This window comes from Manacus candei, unplaced genomic scaffold, assembly GCF_025592945.1.
Source record: "Manacus candei isolate 608988 ecotype Guabito, Panama unplaced genomic scaffold, ASM2559294v1 h1tg000005l, whole genome shotgun sequence".
Lineage (NCBI taxonomy): Eukaryota > Metazoa > Chordata > Aves > Passeriformes > Pipridae > Manacus > Manacus candei.
Genome location: NW_026138053.1, coordinates 18,651,685 through 18,675,950, shown reverse-complemented (window position 1 = coordinate 18,675,950; position 24,266 = coordinate 18,651,685). Strand labels below are relative to the sequence as shown.

The following is a 24,266-nucleotide window of genomic DNA, read 5'->3' as shown; positions in this document are numbered from 1 at the left end:
AACTTGAATATGTTCCTAAGAAAGCCCCAGAGAGCACACTGAGAATCTGGAGAAATGTTCCCAGTGGAAGATTTTATGTAAGCTAACAGGAAGAGATTTTCAGAGACTAATCTGTCACCAATTTTTAATGGTTTAAAACGGTGTCCTTTGCAAAGATCTTGTCTCAATATAATGACATAAGAATTACCAGAAGAGTATGTCTCACAAGAAGTCTGAAACTTTCATGTTCTAGAAATACTAGAACAAAATAAAAGGTATCTTCTCAGTTCATGTTGCAAGCAAGACCAAAGACTACTGGTTATAACAGGGTTACAGAGTATTTTTACTAGGCACTACTGTAATTCAAACACACAGCCTGTATTTCAAAATAAAGATGAGATAAAAATGAGCCTCCTTAAAAAACTGACAAACTTGTTTAAAAAAGGCAATACACAAACCATCATTTCATGTTTATTTTTAATCATACTTTCATTGTAATTACAGAACTATAAATATATCTTTATTACCTCTGAGAATTATTTTTCTTGTGTTTTCTAATAATGTCCATAATATTATCTCCTGTTACAAGGCTATTTTGTAACTGTTTAAGTCTCTGTTGTTCCCTTCTCCTTTGGTCATGCAGATATGGGGAATTAAGCAGCTGTGGGGGAAGAATGGTGCCTGTAGGTTTTACTCTTTTTACAACGTCCCAAAAGAGCTTCTTGCTGTTGTTATTGATAAAAGTAATTGCAGTTCCACTGTGACCCAACCTTCCCGCTCTTCCAACCTGAAAAAGCATGAATTAATTTTAAGTTATCAATACTAAATGGAAGTCCTTCAAATAGCCCTAAAGTTTATTTTCTGTTATAAAACAGTAAGTAACCTAAGTGACAGGGTCAAATCTCTAACACAAAGTTACTTACAAAATACTTCCTGAATTCAGGATATGTAGATCTGAAGTTTGAGCTTAAATGCATCTAAAGTTATGATTTGCTTATAGGACATACCAGAAGTCCACTACTGATACTGAGACATGTGACACAGCCTACGGGCAAAAGCTTACAGTAGATCTGATCCAAATAAAATGTTTTTCAAAAATCTTTATTATAGAGATGTCACATACATGTATCAAGCACAATATGTACCAGCATGGCCATAAAAATGCCCTTTACTTTCTATGTTCTAGCAACTTTAAATTATTTGCCAACAACGTTCATGACTGGTTTCCTGACTATTTCATGCATATCCCACACTGCAGACAAACTGCAGCAGATAGAGGGATATTCGGCCTTTCTTCACACAGATAGTAAAAATGGTAAACTTTGCTTTCTATAGACACAAAATTCTACTAGAGTACAAAACAGGAAGAATAATACTGCAAAAATAATTGACATAAAAACACTCTTCTAGGTTTTAGTAACTTATATAGATGAGAGACAAGAGCAGCGTTCTAGATTTTAGTAATATACATAAACTTATAGAAGAGATATCCCACATCTTTCTTTCTTTTCCTATAAAAATCAATATTCTGAAGAGGAAAATAATCTTTCTTTTTACATTTAAATTTGAATTTCCACAGGTGGATATCGTATTGATATACTTTTCAAATAAGGCTTTAGCAATTTATTTATTTACCTGGTGTACATATTCATCCATACTTGAAGGCATATCAAAATTCACTACCAGTTTGACGTTGACAAGGTCGAGCCCTCGTCCAAGGACTCCAGTACTTACTATAACTTCATACTTCTCTTGAAGTAATCCCTGGTAAGGGAGGAACAAATAAAAATTAGTTCTTTTTAGCTCATTTTTATTTTGAACCGCTCCAAGCATAGGCTAAGGGCTAGTGTGTAAGAACAGTGTAAGAACACAGCAAGTGGGATTATTCTATTGTAGAAGAGATAATGGCTCCCCTGTATTCTTGATTTAAACAGGAATATAACCCACAGAGATAATTCAAGAGAAATCAAAGCCACAATTTTAACTCTAAAAAATAATCAATTTAAGATAATGCATATTTAAATTTCAATTTCTAAGCAAAAAACCTAGGAAATAGTCTCCAGTATTTATCTACATTTAAAATGGCATTATTATCTTCAGTTTTGCTTGGCCCCATCTGTCTCCCCCAGCACTACCCCAGGTATTACTGCAGAAAAGCAGTCAATTATGACTTCAGTCATTCAAGTGAAGCCACCTTAAAAAAAATGGCCTTTTAAAAATCTACCAAAACTCCCGTAACTTTAGGAGGCACAAACCTGTAATATGTCTGTTCTTTCCACCTGAGACTTTTCAGAATGCATAGCTGTGCACTGCAATCCTGTAATCTTATGAACAGCATCACTCAACAGATCTGCTCCTAGTTTACAGTCCACAAACACTAACACTGGAGGCTTGAAGAGCTTCTCATCCTGTAAAATTAAACAGTTCGTATAAAAAGGTAAGCATTGGAAACCACTGGCTGCCCATCATCAGCATGGATTAAATTTCTTCTGCTCTTTATCTCCAACATTAACAAGACTTTCAGATGAACAAATGTTTCTAGACTTTAGATAAGAACTTAAGATACCAGCTATGAAACTTTACAAAGCTGTACATTATAAACATATAATGACTTACAGTCTCAGAAGCCAATTTTATATCAACACATGAATTTTTTTACAAGTCAGAAGTTTTCAAGTAAATCCAAATTTCTTTAAGTTCGGAGATTCAGTTAAAAGATTCTTATTTACCTCTTGGATAACCTTCAGTCAAACATCCAAAATCACCCCCATTTCCTCATAGAAAATACATGGGAGTGATGGGAGTGGAATAATCCCTGAAACTGCCGTTAAAACTCTTACACTGCAGAACTGCTGAAGTGTGTGCAGTTACATGCCTCACCTCACTCCACCTCTTCACTACATACAGATTAGAACTAAAGATGAGAACCTGACAGAGATGTGTAAAGACATGAGTATTTTTATAAACTGTTCTTATGAGAAAAATATTAGACTTACATTTAGTATTTCAAACAGCTTTTTCTTTTTAGATGGTTCTTCTACCCACAAGATAATCTGGCGGACATTGGAACACGGCAGATTCTTCTCTCCAATTGTTATTCTTACAAAATTGTGCAGAAGCTGATTTGCCAAGTGTTCAATGCCCACTGGAATTGTGGCTGACACCAGTATGGTTTGATGGTCCTGTGAGATGTCTTCCAAAATATCCAAAACTTGCTGCTGGAAACCCATTTTTAACATGGTATCCACCTAAGTGAAAAATATTAATTTCTACCAGAGTTTTCCATGAAGAGCAGGACCCTGAACTTGAATTGACAAAAGAACCATAATGTGTATGATGTAGGAGTATTTACAGTCAGAAGAAAAGGTGAGAAAATTAAAAATAAATGATTCACACTGGTCTAACAGTATTACCCTGTCAGATATCTAAGTCTTTTACAGCCAATAGGAGTTGTTCAAATACATTTCAAATTGTATTAAAAAAATAAAATTTTCTCTTAAGAAATGTATTGTATCTTTATAACAAACACTCCGTATGTTTAATCAGTTAGACCAGCCACTCACACTGGCTCTTAAAGGAAATACAGCTCTGATAAATAAAAACTTACTTCATCCACCACTACAATTTTTACGCCATGCAGTTGAACAGAACTCTGCTTTAAAATCTCAAGAAGCCTTCCAGGTGTTGCTATTATAACCTATTAAAAAAACAAAAACAAAAACAAAAACACAACAAACCAAAAACACAAACAAAAAAAACCAAACAAACAAACAAATAACCCAGGAGTTAGAAATTCCATGAAAGAACAGATGACTTTCCTAGAAAAACTATGAAGTTACAGCATAGAGATAACAAGGGCTATAATTAGTGAAACTACTTGCCTTCAAATAAGTCATAAAACTTTTAAAGATAACTTAAATTACAGAGGCTCAAAAGGAAACAGACCTTTTAGAACTCTAATGGACGTGTCTAAATTACAAGCAATATAATCTGCATGAAAAACAAACTACTTTTTGCTGTAAATTACAACTCCTTGTCTAACAAAATAGTATATTTTAGTCTTCGAAAGCAGCAATATCACCCATGAAACTTTTTAAAACAAACAAACAAAAAAGTTTAATCAGAAGTCAAAATGTTTTTAAAAATTGTAATCCTGTAAAATTTTCGAGAGCTAACAAACATTTCAGTAGTTTAGACTTGGAAAAAACACATTCTTGTGTGCTCATACATGTCAACAATAACATTTTTCTTTTCTGTGAATGTCAATAAAACCTAACTCCCCACTCCAAGTCCTTACCTTAACACTTTGCTTGAGCCGGTGAAGCTGTGGAGGCAGCGGCAAACCTCCTACCAGGAGAACTGTTCTCATGTTTGGTAAACCAGCCATCAGTTCCTTAGCTTGTCTCTCTATCTGAATTGCCAACTCCCTTGTTGGTGCCAAAATAAGGGCAGATGGAGTTTCTGTCTAGAAAGAGGGGGAGAAATCTAATGAACATGGGAGTGCTCTATTATCTTGAGAAAAAGCTTTCAAAATTAAATCTCCCAACATAATATTTTACATTAAAACCAAAAATTATTTTAAACAACAAAATAAAATTATTTCTTGACGTATACATAAACTTGTTTAGTGCCCTGAAGATGAAGAATGGGAAAGACCATGTACAGAGGTATTATTCATTGACACTCCAATTTTGCGCACATTATTATAAACATACAACTGTCTTGCAGACTTTAATGATAATCAGACAGAGGAAGTACTGAAATGCAATACACCTGTTCTTACATGTTCTTACATAATGCTTTTATTCTTAAAACTAATGCTAGAGTACTTTAGAGATTAAAAGAGTTGCTTAAATAATCTCTCTTCATTTGTAAAAGTTTATGCACTCGTTTGTGAGTGTATACATATATTTGTAAAGGTATCTAACCAGTGCGAAATATCAACTAGAATCAGGTCCAGAATGTTGAAAAATGTTCTTATAAATAAAACCACCAAAGAAAAAGCAATACTGAGCCACACACAAGGTACTCAATACTATTTGCCATTACTTCTTGTCATACATTCATGTCCTTATGAAGCAAAAACTTTCTTAATTGCTTTTTCCCACAGAATCAAAGGGGTGACTGGGTAACTAGAGGATTTCAGAAATTATATTACCCCAAATTCCTGCAGTTATTTGATGGTCAACCAAATATATTCCAAGAGAAATTACTCTTTGAAATTACGCAAATGTCAACAAATCTCTTTCAGACTTCTGGCATATCAAGATAGAGGAACAACTTCTTGCAGAGGGCTGGAATTACTTTCACTTTCTATTTTAAGTCATTTAGGAAGTGTACCACAGAATTTAATTACCTTTCTTAAAAAGGAGCAACTCTACACTTGGTAATATTAATAGTTGCTTTATCTCCTGACCAAAGTGAAAAAACATTCAAAATCATTAAAATTAATCAGCAACTCCGCCCACCCCCAAGAACCAACATTCCATCGATCAAAAGTGAAATAAATCATTGAATGTTAATTAAAATCACCACAGTCACATTCTCCTTCCCATTGGGAATCCAAAAGACAAAGTTGCAAACCACACTCAAAACATACAAAGTTCAATTACCTCATTCAAAACCTTCATAATAACAGGGAGTAGGAAGGCTGCTGTTTTTCCAGAGCCCGTGTCTGCACTAGCCACAATATCCCGCCCCATTAGTCCAACAGGGATCATTTGCATTTGGATGGGAGTTGGGACTTCATAGCCAGAATTCTTCAAATTATGGTTTAAAGTTTCAGGAAAACCACAGTGTTCAAACTCTACAATAGGTCTTGGAACTTGCTGGCCCTGGACAGCAATACCCAGCTGCAGCTTAAGATTCTCAACCTGCTCATCTCGCAAACCTAAAATAAAGGAATGATCCTTGTAGAAATAAGGTGCATGAGGCAGGTGAGCTTCTGCTTCAGAGTTTGTGAGTTGATCAGACGTCAGCTGTTCTTCCTTTGCTTGAGTTTGTAGAAGGTGTTTGGCTTTACATTCCAAACTACAAACATCTTCATCTGTTTTATCGCAGATATACTCTCCATAGCGACCGCACACCACACACACAGGCTCTCCGGGTTCTGCCCAACGCTGGGATTTGCTGAAGGATTTTATGGGTTCTTCCAAAGGGCTGTCTTCATCAGTATTTTGGCTGTCCTTTCCCAACGTTGCATTAGCAGCATCAAGGCCTCCAGCTACAGGTTCTGTGTGTTCTTGTACAATTTCATTCAAATTGCATGCTGAAGGAGAAGTTTCTGTTCTAACTGACTTACAGTCTTGGAACTCGGTGGTGTCCTCTAGCAAAGGTCCTCCAGAAGACAGTTTATTTTTCTTAGCTGTACAGCTTTTGTCCTCATCAGCAGTCCTCTTGACTTTAACAGATCTTGGTAAAAACATGCTTCAGTACACTAGAAGGCAAATGGTTACAGTTGTTAGAAACTAGTGCTATTGAGAAAGGTACATATACTGTTACCACAAAAAAAAAGTCCAGCAAATATTTGCAAACCCAGGAACGAACTCTCACTCCCTGAAAAGATCTAGAAACTGCCTTATTTAAAAATTATCTTGGTATTACAATGTTCATGCAATGCCAAGTAGTATTTCAAAATAACAGTGGAAGCATGAACAGTACAGAGATCCATCTACAGGCAGTTTTCACTATTAGACCTTTGCAGCTGAGTAAAAACTTTGGTTTTGACTGCATGGAAATTTATCTATTTTGAGAGTCAGTCATCTTTAAATCCTTGGAGAGTTGTTTCTAAGACAAAACTATGGAAGCAAGCATTGTTCTAAACTATAAATAAAAAAAAAATAAATTTTGAAAAATATGTCAAATTCAGTATAGGACCCACTCAAGACCACTCCTTTTGTTGACCTTTTCAAAGACCACTCAAATTTAAAAGGTTGCACACTTTTGAGATGTTTGGAGTCCAGATCTGTTTGGTCGAGGTGTCCAAAAAAGAGCAAAGACCTACATGATTAATTTGCCAAATCTCTACTGTAAAACAAGGAAGACAAATCAAGAGTCCATAATGAACCATAACTTTTATATTCTGAAACCTTCAGTAGTTGACTCTGAAAGCGTCAGATATTCTCACTAATCGTTTGCTACCGTACAATCACTAAATAAAGTATACAAAACCCAGCAATTTTATTCTGAATAAATGGTACTGTGTATACCAGTCTCTGAGAACTTCTTCTTACATTAGTTTTCTAAAACCTCACAAAGCTATCTCTGTGTTTACACCCAGCTGTGTTTGTGTAACTCGGAGCCGTCCAGCGGCTGAGGCAGCGGGGCCGGCCCGGAGCTCGGCGGGCACACGGCGGGGGCCCGGCGAATGCTGCTCCCCCTCGCTACCGGACCAGAAGCCAAATCTCACCATTTAATTTTTCGAGCCTAATGAGGATTTTCCACAACAAACCTCTTCGCAAGCTCAGCAGCCTCCCAGGCAAGGGGAGCGCTCAAGCAGAGTGCCGGGCTGACGGACGGGCTGCTCGGAAGGGACCCGCGGGAATCCCGGACCGCCTCTCCCCGCCTGCCCCAGCCCCGCTCTCCGGCAACGGCCACGCACCCCACGGAACAACACTGCGGCGCGAAGCCTTTTCTGCCCCCCAGCCGCCCCCGCCCCGGCCCCGGCGCTGCAGGCGAGGCCCAGGCCCGGCCCCGGCCCCCCTCGCCTCACGCACCGGTGCCAGCCGCCCGCGGGGCCGCGCCGCCTCCCGCACAAAATGGCGGCGGCCGCGCAGGGCCGCTCCCGCCCACAGACTGAGGCGGGGAGGGGCGGGTTCCCGGCTCCGGCGTTCCCGGCTCCCCGCTGCCGAGAGCCTCCCTGCTCGGCCGGGGAGGGCCGAACCTGTCCCGGAGCTGCTAAGCTCGGCTTGGATTGGGGTCTGAAGGCGCGGTTTTTGTCCACCAAAATCGGGTTCGTCACCCAGTGTAAAACAAGCCCAATAATTAGTAACTCGAGAGAGACGTTGGTTATTTCAGAGTTGCGCAAGCCTGAGTGCTCGGTGTTATTACACAAATCGAGCACACCAACTATCAGTACATTTTACTATTTAAACATTTTAGCAAACAAAGGAATTAGTGCTCATTTGCTACAAGTTACATTGTTATCCTATTAATTAGTATTCTACGATTCCCTCGCTTCTCATGCTAATTAGTCCACATGCCCAGTCTTTCTCTTCTTTTGGGTCGGTGGGTTTCTCGGGTCAGTGGTCTCTGAGTTGGTGGTCACAATTTGCCCCTGCCAGAATTAACCATTTAACCGGTTGGAGCAGGTTCAGCACAGTTGCTGAGTTGTCTTTATTAGTTTCTTCCTTATCTTGGGAGTACTGCCAAACGACCTTGTGGCCTGTAAATTCTGCACTCTTTGTGTCCACTATCAGAGGACATCCTTCTTCCCAAGCTTTGCTAACCTCCCCCTAGGTCTTTGATCACTGGAGCATGCCTAGACCTAAACCTTAACAAGGCAATTCTACCAACAAGTTATTTCTCTTTCTAACACCTGGACATCACTTACAGCTTTCTTCTTAGCTCTTATCTGTTTCACCGACTAAATCTCCTTTCTTGTTGATTAGCCTTGAAAGTATACAAAGATCAAACAGCAAAGAACATCCTTAGGAAAATTTTACATATTCCACATTTTGCAACAGGATGCTGCCCCTCTGGCTCTGCAGGGGGGGCACGTCCAGCACTCCCACAGTTACAGCCCGAGTTGCCAGATGCTACAGACACACACACGAGGAAAACATTCCTGCTGCACATGACAGAGCCACAAGGTATGGGAGAGAAATGCCCCACCTGCTTGGAAGGGCACAGTGAGATAGCTGTTCACATACTGCAAATTGAGTAGGTTATTACTTTCAACAATAAATAAGCATATTTACACTACTTCACAAGGCATGAGAACACAAGAATTTATGACATTTCACTGCAGGGCACAAAACACTTTCAGACTGATGGACAACCTGTCCTTTGCAAGACAGCCCAGGTGTGACCACTGCCCCAGGCAAACCCAAGTTCCTGGAAGAGAGTAGGAGGGCTTGGATGTGTGTCCACTCAGAAAGGCTGATGGCTTATCTGCTCAGCCATTGTGAACAGGGTAGTCACTGCCACTCCCTCACTTTTCAAGGACTCACGTCACCACAGGGAGGTCAGTCAGTCAACCTGTCCCAGGTACTCCCTTCCAACACCAAGACCTGTCATAGGTGATGTCGCTGTGTCTGTACGGGCCCTGGTTTTGAGCACATGCAGCAAGACCAGAGTATTCCCAAAGTAAAAGAATACCCTATGACCATAAATGATTTGGTGCATGGCAAAGAGATCCTGCTGGGAGTTCTCTGGGTTGATGTACTCCCAGGCACTCTAGATACCCTAAACCAGATTTTATCTTACCTCCCTCCCTCTCCTCCAACATTGATCCCATTAGCCTGAAAGCATCCACATTGACGCACAGTTCCACTTCTGCCTCATTACTTTTGTTGGTGACTACAACCATCACCATTTCCAACTAAAGAGAAAATCCATAAATCCTAACAGCCCCTTTGGAAGCACTGTTTAATAGCAGCCCATAGGGACAGTCAGGGAGCCAGCAGGATGGGGGTTAAAACACAGGCACAAAGCTGGGGGCTTTCCAACAGCCGTCTGTAGCATTCTATAACATTCAAGTCCAGTCACACGTGAAACATGGTCTATCTTAAAGTATCCTGGAAATCTCTGTACTGGATTGCTACCACAGTAGCAATACAAAGTTAGTGCAAATAAAGGGGGTTTGGTCTCTCTGGGATTATTAATTAACTGGTAGAATTGTAAGAGACTATTGAACTTCTGGAAAGATTAAGTGGGCATTTCTAGACCGAAAAACTATTGGGCACCTTTCACCTATACTACATACATTCCTGTTAAAATCCCCACCTTTCTCTGATTCAGCCTCTGTCATTCCCTTTTGTTTGCACTGACTTTCTTTTCTTCATTTTCCCTCCCTAACATAAGTGAATTTCCTTTTCTTACTTCCATTTTTACAAGGTCATTTCCTGGAATTCAAAACATCATTTGCTAAACAAAGACCAGTATTTCAACAATATTCAATATGATATGAGATGCTTCATACTCTATGGAGTTCATACACCAAAATGCAAGTATCCCATATGTATCAGCTTTTTCTGGTTTTTTTAGTGCATAACAGCAGTCAGAAAAAAACAAAGTCGCTTGGCAGGAAACACTGGGAAAGGTATATAGAACATTACTGTATATACTCTATCCACCTATATGGATACTCCTTGTAATTCCCCATCACTCAGTCCCTGAGAAGGACTACAGTATTGCTTGAAATTAAGTTTTAGGAAAGGACTCTATGGGTATTAAGAGGCATGAAAGGGCTTCCATGCAAGAGACAACTATGTAAACTCGATCTGAAAAAGAGGTGACTGAGGAACAGGTAACAGTAGATCTCCTGCACCTTGAGTGACTCATAAAGGATGGACAGCTGATAGTTAATTCTTCCAACAAAAATTGTAACATGCTTTATAATAAGTGCTCACAACTGAAAAGGAGTGCAAGCTCCCACAGAATGCAGTAGGTTATTCTTTATTTACAGGGAGAAGATAATCAGTATAGATGTAACAAAACCTCTTCTGGAACAGATACTGTACTTTGTGAGCTCACTAAATAATTTTTTTTTCCTGGAATAAAGCATAAATGTTCTATTTCAGTTACTTACCTGTTTTTTTCAGAATGATGAAATATGTAAGAGATAGCCTTGGTGAATTTAATTCCCATCCTCTCAGCTCTTGATGCTGCTAATCAGATCTGAGGTGAATGACATTTTAATAAGATTTCTGAATTCCAATTTTTGTAACCTTCAGAGTTCACAAAATGTCCCAGACAAGATGCTCTCAGATATGCTATAAAGGCTCTGTCTTGGTATTCTTCCTTCTAAACACTAGTTAGTTCAAGCATTGACTGAATAAAGGTGGGGTTACATCCTGTTAGAAAACCATTAATAATTATCATCAGTCAGTCAGTGAGTCATGGCTAGGCTTCGCGAACGAAGATTTGGGAAGGGCTCTACCCACATTTGTTGCAGGCGCGTTGGTGGCTAAAAAAGCCCATACGAGATAGCATTAATAATTATAGACAGTAACTTTTGTACATTCTGGACAATTTATCTGGGAGTGTCATAATGGAAAATCTTAAGGTCTCCAGGGCAGCAAGGTAGCATTTGTATTTTGTATGATCACATTGTTATTTAATTGAGTTGGTAAAACACCAAGAATGTACAATATTCTCATCTTGCCTATGCTGCACGTGTTCTAGTACAATAGCTGCCCAGGAAAGTATCACGTACTGTTATTAGAAACCCCTGCACAAATATAGTCCTTATATAATTAACACGTCTCTTCACAGTAAATTCTAAAGTAAATATTAGGAGCTACAGAAATGTAACACACACAACCCCACATGTACAAAAGGACATATACTGTGACACAGATTTACTACATAAATATATAGCCACAGATTATTTCAATGCTATGCAAATTTTTATTAGAATATCAAAGATAACAACTATTAATTAAAAGCCAAAAGAAATAATGAAAACAATAACTCAAGCGAAAATTATTAATAGTTAAGTATCCCACTTCTTGGTCTATTTTAAATGATATCAAGATTTTTCTATATTCACTCATGGTTTCTATATTAAATATACAGAAAGCAAACGTGGCAACTTGGATTCCTGCCCTCAGTTTAAAATCAAGTGCTTTGCCCTGTAACATCTAATAGCCATTCTTTAGAAGCATGAACCAACCTTTCCAATCACTTGCAAATAATAAATAATTCAGTAAAATAAAATTGGATTAAAGCAGGAGGCTCAAATCCCTCTACTCCCAGGCACACTAAATCCATAAGAAACAGGCATTCTGCATACTAATTCCGAGAGAGTGTCCCAAGCATTTCCAAGAGCTGCCTGACTGTACCACACACCTCAGCTCTCCACAGTAACACTGCCCAGAGTAACCCCATCAATTCAAACCTGTACCAGAATACAACCTCCAGGCACCTCTCCACCAATCTGGCAGGAAAGGTCTTCTCGAGTTCCACACAGGGATTTGATTGGCACATAAGTACATCCCAAAGGGTAACTGTCCAAAACATTTTAGTACACAGCATTTTAATTTTCCTTTTGTAGCCAAAATATCCTCATGTGATGTCTGATTTTTCCACTTGGAGTGAGCTCCCAGTGTATGCAAAACTACTGAGAATGGACTCTAATTTGAGTCCAACCAGCACTTTGTGCATCACTCCCTCAAGTGGCAAGTGCCAGGAGTGACAGATCTGACAATTAAAACGTGTCTAAAATCACATCAAGAGGAATAGCTTTGGGTTTTCTTTATGCTATTAATTATTTTCAATATCTCAACACATATCCTGTGTAACATTATTCTACACCAAGGAATTACAGAGCTTTAGTGCTGTTTTATAACGTTATAAGGGATGAAGAACATTAAGCTTATGAAGATGTCAATTAAAGAATAAAAAAATTATTCTCTGGGTTTGTTTAGTTTTTTTTAAGTGTGCCACAATACATGTAACTGGAGTTAACAACACATCCACTGCTTGAGTGAAAGTGAGGGGGAATGTCTTTCCATTCAGAAGGCATGGAAGTCCAAGCATGTTTATGTGCAGATTGGTCCATGTCTGCTCCATCTGATGCTATGAAACTAAATATTTTTCTGTTTCTTCAATGTTTGGGGGTTTTGAAGCCAATCAGCATATTTTTAGGTAGGTAGTCAACTGCAGCTCTAACCCAAAGCATATTTAATGAATAGTTGATTGAAGGAACTAGCGAGTCAATGACACCACTGGTTTCTGAATTACAGCTTTAAAGGAACCACACAGGAAAAATCCAGATAATCTAAAACCAAATAATGGTGGCTAACCATTAACTAGTCAATTTTGCTAATATTCATACAAAATGGCCTGCTTTAGTACAGCTATTGCACACAGTATACTTATTCTGAGGCTCAGTTTTTCTAATTTTGCTTAATTTAAACAGGCAACTCCTAAGGTTTTAGAAAGTAAATAGTCAGTAAAAGAAGACTTGGACTAATATTTTCAGGCTTCCTGAGCATTCTCTTTGTTTGAAGAGCCACATTCTAAGGAAACATTGGTCAATATTAGTCTCTGCAGAAATCTGTGGTAAAATCGGAATTTAAAAAAAAAATCTAATTAAATCTGAATTTTTAAAGCATATGACTGAATTGGTTTAAAAAAGAACTCCAAAAAACACCCCAACAAGCAAACAACAGCAGTCCTGCCCTGAAGCTCCAGCATTAAATGCCATTAAATGCCACTAGTCCATAGGGAAATAACTGTATAGGGCAATTCATGAAAAAATTATGAACATAATTAATGTATGTGATTTTATGCTCAAATACTGCATATAATATTTACTCTGAAAACTGATGGACTCCCTAATTCAATATCATCATACTCTTAGCACAGCTATAAAAACTACAGTGAATACAGTTACCAACTTCTTTGTGCAAGATACAGACCAGCTCTTTGCAGTTAAAAGGAATGATTTTAGGGTATGACAACCATTTAAGCATATTCAAACTTACATATCTCTGTTGGGTCTCTGAGACTTAGAGAACAAGAATTTGATCAAAAGATTGCAAAGACAATTGACAAATTCCAGAGACTTCAGTAAGCAGCAAACTGTAACCTAGAGAATTCAGGTGGAAATTAACAGGATTAAACAATCTTGAAATATAACATAATTAGAATTAAGAATTAAAAATTCTCTCCTTTCACGTTAATCTCATTTTCTTTCTGAGAGGATATAAAACATTGTATTTGGAAAGCTGCTTACCAGTTTGCCACTTAGATTTGTGTTCCAGTTAATAAGGCTGTTTGGAGGCAAGAGAGATTGGCATCTATTCTAAAAGTAAGATAACACTCACACAACATGCACTTACTGAAATTAAGCCCTTTCCCCCCCCTACTTTGAGGTCTCAGACAAAAGGATGGGAGAGGAAAAACAGAAATTCCACAAGAGACAACAGGAACCATTAGGTTCCAGCTTGCCAGATGACCTGTGTCCAATGTGTATTGCCACCTGCCCATCAATAAACTCTCTTTCAAATGGTATCACTTTTTAAGAGATTAAGACCTTTCTAATTAATCAGCAAGTATAATAAATATAACAGGTACATTGCATTCATATTACAGGGAGACAGGTGAAAGAAAAAGAGTTATAATCCACTAATGTGACAGATTGAAGGAAAAAATTATATCATAAGCCCTTTGAATAAATGGATAATAAATTTCCCTTTCCACCAGGAAAGCTTCTATCAGCACTGCTAGTTTTGACAGCAGAAACTACTGTAAGAAAGGCCTGGAAAACATGCAAGAGAGTTGCTACAAACTAGACTTTTAATCAGTTGTCTTCTTAAAATTTATTCCAATATTAACCATTAGGTTTAACCTTCATGCTTCCCCGCATTAGATTTGGTCCCCCTTCTGTCTTTGCATGAAATCTTAAAATTGTCCTAATTGAATCTCTCACACAAAAAATATTAAAGGAAGGGTGTGGAAAGGGTGTAACTTCACCTACACAAAGTCAACTCACTGCTGCCAGAGTAGATGCCAAGTTCAGTGCTACCAGTGACTGCCAGCTGTGACTTGCCTTTGGAGGGCACGGGCAGCCTTTACCAAGCAGAGGATGCCCCCAGAAAGCTCCTGCACTTTCTACCAGTGGTGGGCCTGGTGGCTACACAGCTCCAGGATTCCTTGAGGCCAGCCTTTACCACTGCTCTCAGTGACTGTTTCTGTTGGGCTCCAGCCTACAGATTTTTTAAGTTCTCAAAGGTCACTCTTTGAGCATTCATTGCGGTCTTAATAGTGTAAATAAAAAAATACACCTTGTGGATATTTTCTCCTACAGGCTCATCCTGCAGGTCTCCGATATTAATTTCACAGACCTGGGTTGTAGTTGGCACTGACTTCACTAGCACAGAACTTTGTCACGTGCTAAAAAAAGGCATTGTACATGACTGCTAAGCAAAACAGAGGATACAAGTTTGTTTGTTTTGGGACTTAGTTTACCAAAACAAGTTACACCTGCAATTAAAATTGTTTCCAAAAGGATTGTAATGCAATATAAATACATGGTCAACATGTAGGCCATTTCTCCATGACTTTTTTTTAATAGAAAAGTATACCAGATGGCTTTCATTTCCAAAGGCAAAACACTTCTTTTAATTGCATACTTAAGGCTCACAGACCCCTAAAGTTAAACCAACAGATTTGTCCTTCTGAAATTTAGTTACTTTTCTAAACTTTGTTTGCTGTGAGAACATGCAGACAATGCATTAGCTCAGCTTGATAAAGCACAATAGCTATTAAAAAACAAAAGCAAGCCTCAGAAATGCAACATATCTCTCACTACCACTCTTGAATGACTGCTCCCCATGCTGTTTATTAGGAAGATTCAAAGATGCCAGTAACCTTACAGCTGGTGACTGTAAGAACAGAGGGTAACAAGACAGAAATAATGAATGCCTCCTTGTTAAGTCATGTTGTTTGTGCTGTTCCAAGAGAGATCTGCCAAGAACTTTCCATGCAAACCTTATTTTTCTGGGATCTGTAACTTGGCTGCAAAAAAATCCATCATGATAATACCCACTTCAAAAGAATTTAGATTAGAAGTTTTAAAATACATTTTCACATTTTGGTATAAATTCAATTTACACTAAATAAACAGTTTATCACTTCATGTATTTTTTACTTACTTTATTGCAAGAAAACCTCTGGTTAGCAAGTTTGCACCCCAGATCATTATATGTTTTCTAACTCTTGGGTATTAAATAAGTCTGAAGTATTGCAGTGTGAAAGGAAACTTTGTGCTGTATGGTCAAGCTTTCAGGGATGTGTATTTTCTTTTTAAGGAAGACTGTATGAAATTCATATGAAGCACTCATGGGATTCTATCTGCCAAACAATTCAGTGGAATAAATCTATGCTAATTCTTAATACAACTCAGCTGACCTGAGTGTAAGGCCAGATTGTGAAAAAGACTGACTTCAACACACTGTTCTCATAAAATATAAGCCTAGAATTTCATGTGAAATTATGTCAGTTTGGGTTTGTTTTGTTTTTAAACAAATGATTTAGAGCTTTGAGCCATGCAAAAGTCCAATTTCAGTTTACCCGTTTCTTTTTTGGCTCATGACCCACTAGGAGAAGGTCATTTTGTACAGTTCCTGGCCAAAGCAATATTCTTTCCTGTGGCAACTGGCAAGATATATAGAAATTAGATTTCAGGCACAAAACAGGTTGCAGCCCAAGCTGAGGAAGCTCTCTGTCAGGTAATAGCCTGGTGTCACGAAACAAGAAGGCTATGATAGTTTCCCAAGTGGACAAAGGTGGTGGCTTAGGCTTACAAGTATAAGGAATAAATCTCCCAGCAATTTAAAACTATAGGCGATAATAAAAACATATAAATATTATCAATATCAATAAATTATAAACTGTTCTGAATATATATGGTGAAATAATTTCCAAAGAAACACTAGAAGGAACAGGACAGAAAACAACATGAGACAGAGTAGCTTAAAAAGGTTTCTGCTCATTTTCTTGCCTATCTTGGGTTTTCCCTCCTAGAGCACCTTATTCCCCAGAATATTTATACTTACCTTGCGGTTCAAGACAAATTAAAATTAAGTAATTCTATGAAACCACAGTTCCCCTGAGATTATTTGCAATTCAGCTAACATGCTGGGTATATAAGGATATTACCATTCTTGAGGAGTTTGCATGAACTGGAGCAAGTCATCATACTCAGATTCTCATTCTGCTCAGATCCAGAGTAAACTAAAGCTGCAGGGGAACAGTTCCCCTTGAAATTACCAAGGTAAATACTTGAAAAATAGAGCACTACTGCACTATACAATTTGAAAAAAGAAAAACACAGGTAGCCAGAGAAGAGACAAGCAAGAACAAAGAGCTCCTACTACATCAGTGGAACATGGAGCAAAAAGGCAAAGTAGCCAAAAGGCTTCTGCATTACTGACACTGTCTGCTCTGCAAGGAGCCACGAAAGGAGGCAGTGGTTACAAGAGGGTGTTGGCCCTGGGAAGCATGACATGTCTTTCTTTAATCATTAAAAGAGCCAGCAGATACACAGACACAGAGCATCTCCATTCAGATGGCTCTTAATCTTCTGTCGATACACAGGAAACCTGCTCTCTAGCAGCACCGAGGATATTTCTGTGGCACTGGACTCTCTTAAATAATGAAATCAGAGCAATGTAATCAATCAGTTTGGACATTTCTACTCTTTGTGCCAACAAGTGAACCGTGGCTGCTCCCTGCCCAGGTGGGACAGCAGAGATAACACTCTGTGCATTAACAGAGCCATGTATATTATAGAGCATGAATACCATATGAGGACAGAATAACCAGAGAGACTTATCAACCTTTTGTAGTTAATTTCTCTTTTGAAACTTTCTAGAAAAAAGAAATCACCCAGGCTTTTTTCTTCAAATACAAATAAACTGCATGAGACCTTTAATCCAGAAACCCAATTATATATACACCTACATTTAATTATGTCTGTAGCACCAGTAATTTCAAAAGGGAACAACACATAGGATTAACCTAAACTTAAAAAAAACCCCTTCTTGGAGCCAAATATATACACATACACACAAACACACATTTAGTTTAAGGCAACTATTAAAATAATTGTTGCTCTTTCCATGTTTCTAATATATATTGAAATTGGAGAGTATTTAAATCAAATTGTTCTATACACAGCTTAAACATCTCATACATTTTTCTGTCTTGAACATAAATTAAGTTATGCCGAAAGATAATTAAATGTAACACAGTTCTATACACTCAGGTTGTGATGACCTTACCATAATCGAAATCTCCAACACTCTCAAGGATAACTATGTATAAATTATTACAATAAAAATCTTTAATATACACTTTCCACATCTAATTTTTAAAGTTACCAGCTATGTACACCTGCTCCCTAAAGAAATAAAAAAATTTCTCAAAAACTTACAATTTCTCAGTAACTTAAGGGAAATGGAAACTGCTTAAAAAACCAGTGACATTTTGGAGCATGATGTTTCAAAGAAGACATATATAAAAAACCCCACTGTCATTGGGCAGTCTGCTGTTCTATTCCCTTGTTCACTCCTCCTCATACATATTCACTACCACGCCTTCCAAAAAAAAAAAGAATTTCACTGCAATGAAATGATACCAGAAATGCAGTGTTCAGACACAGTGTTTACCCCTGGTCTCATTCAGACACACATGAGCTTCAGTGAAAACTGGAAGCAGGGCCAAAACATGGGAAACTGAAGTCTATTCATGCTCTGCTAATAAACCATGTATATGCTCAAAACAAATGAGCTTTTATGAATGTTCAGATCTTTCTTTACATGTAGAAGCCGCATAAAAAAAGCCAGTCAGAGCACAAAAAAGTGCACAATTTTGTACTGATTCTCAGTCAGACTCAGTGAAAAAGCCCTAGTAACTGATTTAAACTTCTTATACGTGAATGCACAATTTGAAAACTAAAGTCATGTCCATTTTCCTCTGAAGTTGGCTGCAGATAAAGCATTATCTGACAACTACCATAATGGTAATAAATATGGCGTTTTAGTTTTGTACAAAGTTTATAATAAAACATATCAGTTATAGCAGGGTATTTGTTTTCTTCACCTGGCAACAGCGGAGCGTCAAGAAGGAGAAAGCCTTGGAATTACGGAGTATAGCACAGCACATGTGGGAAGAAAGCTCATCTAAAATCTCCTAGAACAAGAGCAGTTCCAGGAGATGGGAAGAACACAAAAGTAGCCAATGTGAAAACCAGATTAAAAAAATTAAAAGTAAATTTAAAAATCTGAGGAAAGAAGGCACCAAAGTAACCAGAGAAAAAGACAAAACAAATCAACCAGTCCTGAGTGTTGAGGGGGATGAGAGGTTTTGCCTCTCACAGACCACAGATCTATTGTCTGACTGGTGACCCAGCAGAATTGGGAGGGAAGATGTAGATTCCCACCACCCCCACCTTCACAGAGCTACATTAGGCCAAAGCCAAGTTGAGGAAACGAAACCAGTAGCATCCAAGTATTAAGAGAAGTGACAGTTAGGTACCACATTTGACTCACATCAGGAAGCTTTCTGGTTGTGCAGATTTCAGTAGCAGTAAATGAGTTAAAGTAGGTATCACTCCACCTTTTTCCTTTTTTAACTGTATTAAAAATCACTGACAATTGAAGTAAAACGTCAGACAAACCTTTATTTTCCCTTTGACTCATGACTCTACTAGAATCTATAAAGTTGTTAAGCTGTTTTATTCCCTTTTAAATGTCTCAGCACTTTCTGATTACAAATTATTAGAACAATCTGAAAGACAGTAATTATGTAACTGTTCTTGTACTTTTGTATCATCCTGAAACAGGAAGAACATACTCCCTTCCAAAATCATGCTCTGAGAAAATTCCTAGCTTGCAGAAACTACGTACATGCATGTCAGTAATAATGCCAAAGAAGTTTAATAATTCAAACAATCACTCACTTGATTATCATAGAATGGCCTTGGTCGGACGGGACCTTAAAGGTCATCTAGCTGTAAGAAAAAGAGCTTTGAAGAGCTGCCAGCTCTGGTCAGCTCCTTTGTCCCTAAGGACAGTTTCCCAGGGGATCTCATTCACCAACTCCTTAAACAACTGGAAGTTCATTTTTTCAAAGTTCAGGGTCCTGAGTTAGCTCCTCACCAGGCTCATGCTCCTTGAGATCACAAACTTCACCAGGGAGTGGTCGCTACCCAGGCTGCCAATGAGCTCCTCTGCATTGGTGAGCACCAGGTTTAGTAATCCTCTTCTGACTGGTTCACCTAATACCTGGACCAGGAAATTGTCCCCCTACACACTCCATGAATCTCCTGGACTGCTTACAACCAGCTGGATTGTGATTGAAAAATATAATTTCTTAACTCTCACAGTTTTACCACTGCTTATAAAGAAGTATATTTAATAAAAGGTCTTAAGTTTAAGAGGCTGGAATATCAGTAACTCCATTTCACAAGTCATCTCTAGGCTGGAATAACCTCACAGAATGACTTATAGATTGCCTGTACAACCTCACACACGCAATATAAACCTGCTGAAGTCAACAAGCTTGTTCCTTAAGGTTCACATTGGGACATGACTGGTTCTTGGGCCGTATGTTGACAGTCTGACAGCACCACATTGAGTTGTACATGCTGCCTCTTTGCCAGAGGTTACAGACCACAGGGTGTATCCCTCCCCTCAGCCAAAACCATTTCTATCATGACTGATATTCTCTAAGCTAAGGCAAACAGATGGGATCATCTTAATTAGGCAAATTTGATAACAGCAATTAAAGACAATATGCCCACGGTGTTATTTCAAGTCTGTTTCCAACATTGAGCATTGAAGCATCACCCAGATGAATCGTTGCTGTGAGCTGCTGTGTTTGTGGATTTGCCCTAATAGCACCAGCTAATCTGAAATGGGAATGTGCTTACTACCCTTCACATGCAGCCTGATAAACTGGCTGTTCACTAGCACCGAGTCTGTCTACAGACAGTGCCATTGCAAAAAGAGTAATGGTATTGCTAATTTAAAACATTTTACTCTACCTTTATCATCAAGTATTGTGAAGGTAGAAACTATGCATGAAATGTTATTCCAGTTTGAACACTCTATTATCTAGCACAAGCCTGAATTTAGTCTACTGCTTTCTACTCTACACATATCCTCTTCGGAAGCTAAGTGAATCCTAAACCAGGTGAAAAAAATTGTATGAAATTGTTAGTCAGGACTCATTCCGCTATCTCCCAAGGTTATAACTATTAGCAACAACTGCCATCCACACCATTATTCACAACTTGATGGTCATATTTGTTCCTGTTGCCTGATGCTGACTACAGGCGTGGTACACCCACTGCATAGATGACCAGACACATGACAGTGAAGAATCAGGCCTATGATGCAATCATAGGATAAAACTAGTTAAATGGGTTTCTAATTTGGGGTAGAGGGAGGGGAAAGGAAGTGAGAAATAAGGTAAAAAAAAAAAAATCTGTGAGCTGATTGTTTTAGTTCTCAATACTTTGTCTTTCCACTTGGAATTAACATTAAAGTATTAAATACTCTGCAGCAGAAAGATTGTGTACAGAACAGATTATCACTATTTAAACTATTTTAAGATGCATAAACAGGAGCAGAAAGGCATGACTCCTCACTCAGTTTTCCTGTTTATTTACCCTGAGCAATTAGAACAAATTTTAATAATTTTCCATGTTGGCTGTTGATATCTTTGATAATGCAGTAAGCAAGATGACACTTTGGCATGTCTGCAAAAGTAGAAGAACTGGCATAAGAACTCCAGAAGCTAGTGGTAATGTCTTCTTTTTCACTTATTAGATTTTATACTCATGCATTCACTTCTAAGAGCACTAAGCAAATGAAAAACCACTTTGATTGCAGTTACCACAAGACACCATTTTTAGATTTTGTTTTGTGACTCTGAACAGGTTTCATTGGCACAAATGCTGCACCCACAACAATGTCTGCATTTTAGATTAGACTGTAGCAATGTCTATATACGTACCTACCCATAATTGTACCTATTGCCATTTCTGAGATGCATTCTCTGAAACAGTATTCACTTTTTCCTTTTTTTAACTGAGAAGGGACTCATGACTGCAAGAATTTTTGAAGATCAGACTTTGCTTCAGGTAAGCCTCACTAGTCCCAGTACTATGTATACTATAGTATATAGTATATATAGTACTATATGTACTACAGTACCTATGTATATGTGATGTTTTGCAAGTGCATAGGAACAGATTATAAATACAAGAGTACTTTAAATATAACTGATGATTTCTTATTTGGATTATGCCACATTTCTTTTAGAAATCTGTTTCTGCAAGTTTCATATAATTTTATAGGGACTAGATTGTAATCTTTTGATCTCTTAAAGTGGATCCTATCTCCACCACAACTAAATAATAGCCTTATAGTTTTCCTAAGCATGTTTTCCTGTATGTTGATCTAATTTTTAGGCATTTTCTTAGTCATACAAGAAACAAACTAGTTGGGATCTGGAGTATATTTTTTTTTCCATAGCTCTAATCATTTGAGGGTTTAAAGCTTATAAATTTCAGATGTTTGTTGTTAAATATGCAGGAAGAATTAATAAAGTTTTCTAGTGGCAGTATAAAAAAGTAGTCAAAATAACATTAAATTTCTAATATACTTCCAAAGTATGTGTAAAAAATAATTCAGGAAAATGTGCAAATGTAGCTCTTACTTTAGTTGTTGAAAGCTAAGCATGTGCTTTCTGAATAGAGAACATTTTCCCAAGTCACACCTGTATGTTAATTTGCTATTGTTATTACTATTTCTGCTGCAGAGGATCTGGGAATTTCAGTCTTACGCCTGCTAAAGCAAGGATTTCTCAACTTTCCTCCTCCCCTCCCTTCTGCTGAATACTGCCCACAGCAGCTCCTAGTTTTGTAGCTCGCTATGTAGCACTTATGAGTGGTATGCATGACAGTTTGGGAATCCCATCCCAGAGAGCATATGGCGAGATACTCGGCAATAATTTCTTCAAATGTTGACCTCCACAACCCTTTCATTTATTCATTACTAATAAATACAGATACATGTCAGTAAATCTTGCTTCATATTCATGATGTTTGTCTCACTGTGCACATGAAGTGCTAGAAGCACACATAGCCACACAGCAATGGAAAAATCTCTGTCCAGATCAATTCACAGTTCAATTAAAACGTGAAGAAATAACAGTCTGGCCAGAATATTATTTGAGACCTTACAATGTCATGCTAAGACTGTGTCTAAATATTCTTTTCCAGACTCGGGGGAGCAACAGAAAACCTCAAAATCAACCCACCTCGGGCCGCTGCCCTCCACTACGAGAGGTTGGGAAAACACTCACTGAATTATCATAAGGGAAGGAGGGCAAGGCAGCCAATAATTACTATAAGTAGGAGTGGTCCTTAAGCAATTCAAGAAAGTTCAACCAGATTAAAGGGGAAAAAAAAAGTACAAAAAGAAATTATTAATTTCTGGCCAGATCAGCTTCTTGAACTGGCTCACCACAGAGCTGCTAGAGCACCCAGGATGGCGGGGAAGGAGGGCACACTTCGACATTGCACCAGCCTATACATACAATATATACATATTTTATATACAATATATACAATAACTATATACACAATAACCTACAATAACTATTTGTTTCCAAAACTCGGAGATGTACCACCCGCTGGCGCTGCGGGTCACCCGGTGACACAGTGCCCGTGCCGAGGGAGGCAGCGCCTCCCGCCAGCCTTCCCTCACCAACACGGCCGCACCCTCAGACCCGCACTTCAAAGCCAACCCATCCAGTTCTGTTTGAGTCAGTAATCACCCAGTTACTGCTCCTGCCGTGACTAATACTTCTCTCCACGCGGCCCCTGTTTTAAGGTGATTCTGTACTTCCAACAACAGCCCAGCTACTTGTGGGCACGACAGCAGATGGTCTCTAGGGCAAATCGCTACTCCTGCCTGCTATTACAGTGATTACGTGACCAGGCCCTGAACCATTTAAAGGCTTTGTCATTTTTCTACCCGAGCATTTTTAAAGTTATTTATAGACGCGATTTAAAATAGGAGGGACGAACGCCCAGGGGCGGGATGCTCAGCCCGCCTCCCCGGCAGCGCTCTGTGCTCCGGCCACCGCCACTCGGTCCGCCGGGGCTCCCCCGCAGCCGGGCGGCTCCTCAGCCCCCTCACACCCGGGACACGCCGGGGCTGATCCGATCCTGTCCGACGCCACCGCCGAGGGCCCGTCCGGCCCCGCCGTGGAGAGCGGCGACGCCGGAGCGGCCCAGGGCCACCGCCCTTTCCCACCGCCGGGCACCGCCGGCGCCCCCTGACCGCGGGAAACACTCCGCCCTCTCCCGCCGCCGCCGGGGTAAGGCCGGGCTGGGCCGAGCCTAAGCCCGAGTCTGAGCCTGCCCGCGCTCCCGCGGCCGCCCCACCCGAGGCCAGACCCACCTCGCGCGGCCCCGCCTGCCGCGGCGCCGGAGCCCCCGTGGGCTGGGGGCGGCCCCGGGCCCGCCCCGCCCGGCCGGGGAGGCGGTGGCGGCACATGCGCAGCCGCGCTCCGCCCGTCCAGTGCGGCAGCCGCGGGTG

At 39.3% G+C, this 24,266-nt stretch overlaps 1 protein-coding gene across 4 annotated transcripts; it reads right to left on the bottom strand.

The window, feature by feature from the left end:
- Positions 1-425: 425 nt before the first annotated feature.
- On the bottom strand, positions 426-24,198 carry DDX59 (DEAD-box helicase 59). Of its 4 annotated transcripts, none has more exons than XM_051808096.1 (8): positions 24,129-24,198; positions 5,592-6,415; positions 4,277-4,444; positions 3,587-3,676; positions 2,976-3,227; positions 2,235-2,387; positions 1,615-1,743; positions 426-766 (listed from the first exon to the last, which is right to left on the bottom strand). In XM_051808096.1, the coding sequence occupies exons 2-8, from the start codon at positions 6,402-6,404 to the stop codon at positions 503-505; spliced, it is 1,869 nt and encodes a 622-aa protein (XP_051664056.1). In that variant the 5' UTR covers positions 6,405-6,415; positions 24,129-24,198; the 3' UTR covers positions 426-502. The 4 variants fall into 4 exon arrangements, with proteins under 4 accessions (XP_051664056.1, XP_051664037.1, XP_051664048.1 ...); XM_051808077.1 differs by lacking the exon at positions 24,129-24,198 and adding an exon at positions 7,695-7,801; XM_051808088.1 differs by lacking the exon at positions 24,129-24,198 and adding an exon at positions 7,430-7,589.
- Between the last annotated feature and the right edge of the window lie 68 nt (positions 24,199-24,266).